At 35.1% G+C, this 9929-nt stretch overlaps 1 protein-coding gene across 7 annotated transcripts in view; it reads right to left on the bottom strand.

The window, feature by feature from the left end:
* The window catches only part of LOC111517361 (uncharacterized), a 52358-nt gene extending 43828 nt beyond the window's left edge, over positions 1-8530 (bottom strand). For 6 of the 7 annotated variants that reach the window (XM_074169565.1, XM_074169568.1, XM_074169566.1 and 3 more), the window contains exons 1-4: positions 8310-8530; positions 3651-3783; positions 3446-3556; positions 1069-1146 (exon numbers count right to left, since the gene is read on the bottom strand). In XM_074169565.1, the coding sequence (XP_074025666.1) occupies positions 1069-1146; positions 3446-3556; positions 3651-3783; positions 8310-8489 (502 nt within the window). In that variant the 5' untranslated portion in view covers positions 8490-8530. The remainder of the gene's footprint in view (positions 1-1068; positions 1147-3445; positions 3557-3650; positions 3784-8309) is intronic. The other variant, XM_074169564.1, reaches the window with a different exon arrangement.
* Positions 8531-9929: the final 1399 nt, after the last annotated feature.

Genomic DNA, 9929 nt, shown 5'->3' on the forward strand with positions numbered 1-9929 from the left:
TTACTTTACACACTTTTACTCTGCTCACTGCTGTTATCAATGCTCTTTGAAGATTTTTCTGCTTCTAAATACTTTTGAATCTCCATAATACCTAGTTTTCTTCCAGTTTCACGTTCTGAATGTTCAAATTTTTGTTGTTCCAATTCTAATTTTTCTTGTTCGAATTTCAATTGCCTTTTTTCTAATTTTTTCTGTAGTTGATTTTCAGCCTGCAACTTATTTAATTTGAATATTATCAATTTACTCGCAGTTGAGCTACGTGACTTGATAGATTTTTATGACTCAACTGATTCATTTGGTGTATATTTTCACGGCGGGATTCCAACAGTGGCTCTGCTAGTTCTTCAAACAGCATATTCCTCTCGTGACATCATTCAATTGGGATTTTATAAATTTGATAGCAGTTGATATTTTCCTTCTTAGAATGCGGCTTCAAATCGAAAAGGTATCGAACAAAACTTGAAGGGCCAAAATATTTGGGCAAACTTCTTATTTTCGGCAAAATAAGATTTAATTCGACATTTCACTTTTTATTCCAAAAACAATATCAACTTCAATATTAGATGTGAAACTAACATCTGCTACAAAAAAATCATTATTTAACAAATGTACCTTACGAAATATAACACCTAATACAGGCCTTCGGCCTGTATTAGGTGTTTTTATTATTTGTGACATATATCAGATGATGAAATCAATTAAAATGTGCTTCAGCTTCTTCTTTAGGTACTTACTTGGTATATAATGACTAGTAAACAAAATTTTGACTGATTTTATTCAACTATGGCGATACAACTCAGCCTAAATATTTTATTAAATAATTATGTAGACCAATAGAAACAAAATCAATTCATAATGTAATTTGTAGTTCATGAAAAGTTCAAATTCATTTGGAATCTAAACGGGAATATTTCTCGGAGAGTCTAATTGAAGAAAAAACTTTTTGGCTTTCCACAATGTGTGGAGCTAGTTACAAAAAAAAACATCATGCAACCAATGTACCTAATAAAAAAATTATGAGAATCCTCAGACCTGTATTGGGTTAGATATTTTTCGAAACTTACTTACCAGTTGTAGGATGTTTCATTGCAGCTGTGTTCGATGTAGTTTCTAAATTTTCCACATGCGTTATTTCAGCGGTTATAGCTGCAAAAAGTAGTGTTGTTATTGTGGTAACATATATCAGACGACTGAATAAATTGAAATGCGTTTTAGCTCCTTCTCCATTAGGTACATTAGGTACATGGTATACAACGACTAGTAATCAACTCAGCGAAATTTTGATTTAATTTCATTAAATGAATTTGTAGACAATTACAATCAAAATCAATTTGAAATGGAAACTGAGCAATTTCAGTTCTCAAACGAAGGTTCTTTTCTGGGGAAATTAACGAATTCCTACATGATACCTAGTCATACATGATACCAAATTTCAAATTGGCATCCGATCGTAGAAAATACAGTTCAACCTCACTTTTTAGTTTCTAGATAAACTTGTATTCAATTAGTTTGAGATCATAGAATTAGCCCCTCAAAAAACTGAAGCAGTACTATTGACAACTAGAAGAAAAATATCCCCCGTCTACTTCGATGTTGAAATCACTTTGTAAACACCAAGCAGGGCTGTGAAATATCTGGGAATATGGGTAGACACAAAGCTAACTTTTGCGGAACACATCAATAAGACCGTTGAAAAAGCAGAAAAGACGATGACGTCGAGGAGGGGGGGGCTAGAGCATCGAAGAGGAAGCTCTATGCGAACCATATCGACAGATGGTGTTGCCGTCATAGCAGGGTCATAGAACTGGTAATAATAGAAAGAACGGAAACATACCACGGTATATCGAAACAACTCACTAGAGAACATCTGATAACGAGATTGCAAACTAAATGGGATGTACTATATGGATGCTGGCCTGAACGTCTTATTCCGAACATCCAGGAGTGTTGAATAAATCATATGACGAAACAGATTATTTCTTGACACAGGCTCTCTCAGGGCATGGATGTCTGAAAAAATGTCTATCTGAACGGCGGAAACGGATTCTGATAAGTGCCCATACTGCAAAAGCATAGATGATGTGGAGCACATAATTTTTTTCATGCATCAGATGGGAAGGAAAGCGACTAGAATGCCAGAGAAGTACCGAAACTATCTTTAATGCAACAAACATGATGACGAGAAGCATATAAAACCATAGGAGACATCATAGGAACAAAAAAAAACAGAGGGAAGGGTTGAGAAGTTTGGAAAAATAAGACCAATTGTACCGGGTACAATGTGAGTTAGCAGGCGAGAGGAGGGGGGGTTTTACCGGGATATATAGGACTTGCAACCAACGGCAACGGCCTGTAAGTCGCCGGAGGAAGAAATTTTGAACGGCACTATAAAGGTTTCCCTTCTGAGCCAAATGCCAACTATACCTATAACGACGGAACTGGGGAATAGCACAGTAAGCGGCTAAGAAAAACAAGCTCAAAATTATGAGAAGGGGGGTTTTACGGGGATATACAGGACTTGCAACCAACGGCAACGGCCTGTAAGTCGCCGGAGAAAGAAATTTTGAACGGCACTATAAAGATTTCCCTTCTGAGCCAAATGCCAGCTATCTCTAACGACGGAACTGGGGAATAGTACAGAAAGCGGCTAAGAAAAAAAAGCTCAAAATCATGATATAAAAAACTTATTCAGTTGAAAAAAACTCAAGATCATAAGATAATGAACTCATTTAGTTATGGACATTTTTCCAGGCGTTAGTTCGGAAAAGTGGTTTTGTGGGATAGCTATCTACAGAGCACTCTCCTTTGGTTTTATTTTTCAGATGCCTGAAGATCACTTCTGTAAACCCCAAAAAGCTGCAATAGAGAATTGTCAGGGGTCCCGATTGCTGACCTTGGAAAACTTCAATAATATAAAGGGCAGATCAGCATATCTGCATTATTTGGTAATTTTGTTCCTGTTCTTGTATTTTTTGTCAACCTTTTTGCATAAGGAAAACGAAAGCACATGTTTAATAAAATATCAACATCGAATAGTTACCTCGATAAGGAATTTACCAATTTCGAAAAAAATCAACCTTAAGAGAAAAACGAAAGAATTCCTCGATGATGTATCACACGATCACCCCTATGGGGATGAGATAATATGGGGTAATTTCAAAAAATTTCCAGCTGAGGATTCACTTGAACAAATTTATTTTCATATAACTTATAAATTGATTTTGCTGAAAATTGATCACATATTGGTAGAATGAAAGTATCTCAATAACTTTTCTAGGCAGTTGCGTTATTCACGACATTTGTGTGATATATACTCGTTTGACAATACCCCTCACAGAGTGCCTTTGACCTTCATTAATAAAAGTAATTCAGTAAGGATTTTGTACCATTCTATTTATTTAACATCTATAAAAATGTATAGCTTATTAGAGAATTTCTTTTTTACCTGTTTTTTCAGTAGTATCAATACGAGAAGTTTCTATTATAATATTTGCTGTAGATTCTGAATCCTTGGAGTTACTTATGTCTCTGTCAGAAATTATTTCTCGAGTTGTAGCTGAAATGAGTGTAGTGTTATTTCACGAAAGTTTACTATGCTATAGGAAGTTAGTCATTTGTATTATGTAGACGAAAAGTTTCCTCTTACTTACGAAAAAAGGTAGTGGCAGAAGAATATGTCATTGACTGTGTTATAGATTCTGTGGTCGACACAATCTCTTTACTTGGTCTGGTGAACTTCGATCGGATTGTAGTAGTACTTTTTTCATTATTCCTCAGTGAGTCCTAGACATAAAAAACACTTGTGAAATCTCAATGAATAAATTGTCAGTCAAAATTACAAATTATTCGATCTAAGGTTTCGTATTCCACATCTCCAGTCCCCAAGAAACTTCAGCGTATGAGATCGTTATGAGCTATTCAGCCTCCAAAGTGATTCACTATGTGAAAAAAATCAAAGCAGTTACAACCTTTCTTCATCACGAGTATCACATCGGTTTGGTAAGCCGCGGGAATTTATTTTTCGCGTGACAGTTCGAATTTTTCAAAAATTCCTGAGAGTTGAATGATGTAAAAAGCATTTATAATGTGCACAAAATGCTTGAAGCAACTAATGCATTCATTTGATAAGAAAAAAATATCGTATCCATCTGAATAACTTTCTAATTGATTGCCACATTATCGATGAATTATACACATAAATCTTTCTAATCATCTAAGAGAACAATTCGTTCAGGCCAGTCTTAACACCCTACACAGTAGGTTAATGGACTGACACCTATCAGAAAACAACTACTCCCCTGGCTAATACCACGAAGGGCGTTAGATTATATCCGACAGGTGTCAGTGCAGGATTCTTCACAGAAGTTATTCCTGCATATGCTGTAGGCGATACAACCGCCGCAATAGATTTTCAATTATTGGAACACACTTGCAGACCTGTTTAGGGCTGTTTGGCCACTCGTCAGTGCAAGGTAGTGTATATCATCAACATAAAGTCGATGATTTCCGATAATTGAGAATCGATTTCCGTCAGAGTATCATTCCTCGAACTAAGTTGGAGACTACAACAAACAACAGGTTTGTCATCGCCCCATCTGCCTGTGAACGAGGTAACCAACTGCATATCCGAAATTTGCCCAATTCCTCGTATGAGGAAAGAAATCTTTCACGTTTTCGGGGGAAAAAATACAGCAGTTGAAGATTGTTTGTTGTTGATAACTCCCTCGATGACAATTAAAACACCTAGTCATGCATTCGATACTGTGGATCACAATCTCTCGCTTCTCAAATTAAAGGGTGTGGGTTGACGTGGGTTGTCAGCTCCACTCAGTCAATCGACGGCTGTGTGAAGCGGAGGTTCGAACCGCAAGGCCGGGCGATCGATTTTCACTTCCTATCGTCCAACCCGTATTAGGAATTACACGTGAAAAGGTAAGACCTCGTTAGTCCTTAGCTCACACAAGTTTCGGCTTTAGAGAGTTGTCGTTCATAGGGAGCGACATCTGATTAACGGAACAGATTTTATTGAGCTACACAAAGTACACAAAGTAACCGTACACAAGTATTAAAAATTGATCAAGATAAATCAATCCCCTGCAAACAAATGGAACTATCACAGGGATAATTCTCTTATTCATCATTTTTGGCAAGGCATCGAATTATACAGTACGCTATTATTATATCAGATACCTAATCAACTCGACCAACTTGTGAAAAACTGCAATACTAGCAGTGAATTCCTTAAATATTGTAATGAAAAAACCTACTTTATGCAAAGTGAAACCTGGTTATAATCCATATTTACATGCTAATGAAAAAATCCATCAAAAATATCGAAACCGTAAAATTTTTAGGAATAAATTTAGACCATAAGCTTAGTTTGGAAAGCTTATGTCAACTAGATATCTTGAAAATTGAGTACCCATTGTTTTATATCTGGAAATATTGAAGAAACAGGATTTTAGAATACACTCATACTACGTCCTTGTTTACGTAGTGTGATACAATAGGTATTGAAATATTGATTTTTGGGGACTTTTTCATATCATCAAAAAGCGTTCAGTGCCCAGAAAAAACCAATCAGAGTAACATAAAACGGGGCATCAAGAACATTTTGCAGATAGTTATTCAAAAAATCTGAGATTTTTACTTTGTCCAATTGATAATTGGACATGAAGGAAACAGAATATTTTAGGGAAAAATTTAAATATTCATTCAAATGACAGAAGCCAAAAAATCATTATTACGTTTAGAAATCGAACACAAACCATAATATGTGGGTATCAAATGTCACCACAATATGTTCAGTGACATTCTACATAAAAAATTCATGAACGAGGTTTTAACGATGAACGAGAACGAGAATGTTTCCTACTTGAAGGTGATTGACAACCTACTTGAAGGTGTCCAACAACGTATTCAGGCAAGCAAGCATAGAGATAAACATATGGAAACCCATCACCAAGCGAAAAATGGCCCGCCAAACGGTCATCTCCCACTAAACCAGTGAAGCGGAAAAAATTGAAAGCGCGGATAAGTAAAAGTACTCGAATGACCCATAAATAGTCATCTCTCGGAAGAATCAGTCCAGTCATCACCCGAAGACGATTGTGGATACTAACAATCGAAACGTCATGAACTAACTTGCTTTGGAATCTCTTAACTTTTTATTCTTCAATTTAATTTTTATTTTTTGTTCAATTGTTCTATTTTTACTTGTATTTTATAGCTCAATTTAATTGTTATTTTCAGCTATCCATTTTTAATTTCTTCTTTTTTAATTCTTTCAGGGATTTCAAATCATTTTATATAATATCAGACAATGAAAGTTCGAACTAATGAAATTCATGCTTCCTACTTATTCACCAAACTCAAACAATTGTTCTATTGTTCATGTAGTTGCAGTTTCGTAAGAATGTTTCATCTTTCCCACCAACTGATTTCCTGGAGCCTTTGAAGTCCACTAGATACTCATTAGGACAACAAAATGATTGCTCCGAGTTCTTGGGGTTCTTGTTGAGTACTCTTCGTGAGCAAAAAAATAGTAGAATCAATAGTCCTGACCGCTCTGGATTGAATGATTCCGTACAGTCTATCTTGTCTTGTGTTTGTAGATCTGTTGCTGGAAAAAACTTCACATGTTTACTTTGTAGTAAATGCTCAAGAGGTTGCAAAAACGTATGTGATTTTCGGAAACTTCAACTAGCGTTTCCTAATATGAGTAATAACCAGTCCGAGCAAAGCTTATTTTTGAATCATCTGAAAATGGGTGATGATCAACTGTATTGCCAAACATGCGCCAAACTAACTGACTATTATAAGAAAACAAGTATAGCTGAGGCACCAGTCAATCCAATAATAACACTGAGGATCTTCAAACATGACTCAACCTTTGACAGAAGCACCAAACTCTTACGAAGATCGAAATAGATGAACACTTCAATCTAGCTGACCACTATTATAATCTTCATTCAGTAATTGTCCACTGTGGTTCTGGCGTTGAATCTGGTCACGCATTGGCCAAAGACGAAATGAACTGGTTTAAGTTTGATGATAGTCTTGTCACTAAGTGTTCTGGCGATGTCTTGAATTTATTGGAGCCTCTGGAGACACCCTACATTTTGTTTTATGAAAGAGGGGACATTGGTAGATCAAGATCTTCAGATGATGTGGTGCTGCAGGTTTTTCCGGGTTTTCCTGCAGTTGAAAAAGCAAATCCGCCACTGTAATCAAGGAATTCGCCCCGAAGCGTCAACTAATGTTTGTTGTTGTTTTATAATTTCATGATTTGTATTACTTTCTTCTTTAATATAGCCGTTAAAATAAATTGATACTATGAATTTCTGAAATATTTTGAAATTTTTTAGAACAAGCTTTTAAAATTTAGACAAATATTTTGATTTCAAGTTTAAAACTATTACTTTCACAACAACCTAGTCTGATTACGGCATTTTTCTGACTACTCCAATAGGTTTATTTTATAGAGTAGCAATTATATTTGAGTATAGATCTCATGAAGAATAAATATCTACCTACTTATTATCGCGGAGAGAGGATATATATAGTGATATATCCAATTTGTATTGAAAAGCATTGTAAAAATAGATATTTCGTTTTTTTTACTATTGTTGAGTCCAGAAATTTTAAAATACTTAGTTTTTCATGAAAAATCTTTCGAAACGAGATAATGAATTCAATAGCAAAAAAATTAGCATTGCTATTCGATTGTAGTGGAATTATTAAATCATTTCTCATGCAAATTTAAGAGTTTTGTGATTTCACTACCAAACTTGAAGTATATCTTCTGCCAAATCAACGAAGTTAATTTTTTTTTAAAACGGTAAATAAATCAATTTATTCGGAATATTCAGTTGTTCTCGATTTCGTTTTTACTGGTTCCATTTATAAAGTGTTTCAGTCGGTTTCGGTCGGTAGCCGGTCGGTTCGACGTGGGTGCTTTGTTCACTCACTCAAATCGACCGCCGTGTTGGTCGGTGGTTCAAGCCCCAGGCTGAACGATTGATTTTCACTTACTATCGTCCAACCCGTAATAGAAATCACACGTTAAAAGGTGAGACCTCGTTAGTCCTCAGGTCACACAAGTTTCGACTTCTGAGGGTTGTCGTTCGTAGGGGTGCGGCAGCTGGTTAACGGAGAAACAAATTTTAAACAGAAACAGATTTAAAACATTTACGATATTATAAAGCATTTTCCAAGTAATCGAAAAAATAATGATGATTTAATTACACCGGATTTTTATTTTTTATGTATTATTGGTCAAAAGTAGGACTCTCAAAAAAAATACTCACAAATGTTCCTCCTGCCATGTACCTTTTCTTATTCGCTGTAGAATTTCCTTTCAGCGCAAACATCAACAGATATATTAATAACAACAGAGCTAAAAACACCAAGAAGGTACACACGAAAGTCTTAAGAGAGGAGTTATTCCTTTTTGAATCAGAAATCGCATAACTGCCCGTTTTACACATCTTCACGCACTTATTTGCTCAAGAGGAGAACTGATTCTTTTTGGATATTTTTTAATAAGGAAAAGGAAATGCGGTTTATTATCGCTTACCACTATGACGGTAGGAAGTAAGAAATTCATTATCAACAATAATTCGCACTCCAACTTAATTCACGCTGATAGAAATATGGTACAGTTCACATAGTCACATACAGGGTATGCAATAAATTACTGAAACTATATATTATACAAGGGTAATTCAAATTCGACCCCCACCATTGGGATCTCCTAAATTATAGGAGATACGTCGAAGCTCAAATTGGAGCAAAGTTGCGTTTTTTTTTGTGCTTACCAAAATATTGTTTTGAAAATTCCGAGTATTTCCGAAAATATCCGGAAAATCTGAATTTTCGTTTTCATTTTTATTTAGTGTTTTTTGACAACATAGCTCAAACCAAAAAACATATTTTCATCTTTGCCTTTGTTCAGCTACACATTTTCATGTTCAGATTTACTGTCCGACGTTTCGTCTTCTAGCAATCATCATCAACTTTTTTTCTACCATGGGCGACATATTGTTTTTTCTACAGAAAATAGTTCATCTCATTCTAATTTCATTGATGTATGATTGGTTATGCAAGTCTGCAAGTATGTTCCAATAACTGAAAATCTTTTGCGGCAGTTCGCCAACAGTATATGCAGGAATAACTTCAGTAAAGACACCGGTCGGATATAATCCAACGCCCTTCGTGGTATTCGTCAGGGGAGTAATTGTTTTCTGATAGGTGTCAGTTTATTAACCTACAGCGTAGGGAGTTGAGACTGGCCTGAACGATTTGTTCCTTTAGATGATTTGATATTTATCGAAATAAGAATTTTATAATAAAATAATAATAAATCGGCTTTATTCATCAACTTCATAAACAGAAACAAACTTACAAACTAGTAAAACAATAACCATGAGTTATGAATCTGTGAAGTATCAGCAAAAGAAGTTTTCCAACTCAACCGCAAACAAAAAAATATATAAATTAATATAAATATATTCGCATGTCATCTACATAGTGATGTATCGTACTTTTATTCATTGATTTATAAAAGTCCGAAATATATAGGTATACTGAATAATAGTGGTACGAGAATGGATCCTTGTGGTACACCTTTTGACACAAGTAAGGCCCTTGATACATCTTCATTTATAATTACACGTTGACTACGGTTACGCAGATAGTCGAAGTTTTTTGCAGAATATTTCGTGATCCACATTATCGTGGTGATAACTACCTAGTGATAATCAGTTATCACCCGAAGACGGTTGTGGATACTAACAATCGAAATGTCGTGAGGTAACTTGGTTTGGAATCTTTTAATTTTTGATTTTCATTTCTTGTTAATAGTTTTTTAATTTTCATCTCGTGTTAATAGTTTACTTTATTTTATTTTTTGGTTGTTGCTTGTATTT

Source organism: Leptinotarsa decemlineata, unplaced genomic scaffold (genome assembly GCF_025532065.1).
Source record: "Leptinotarsa decemlineata unplaced genomic scaffold, Ldec_3_MD MMD2_P_RNA_scaffold_5, whole genome shotgun sequence".
Taxonomy (NCBI): domain Eukaryota; kingdom Metazoa; phylum Arthropoda; class Insecta; order Coleoptera; family Chrysomelidae; genus Leptinotarsa; species Leptinotarsa decemlineata.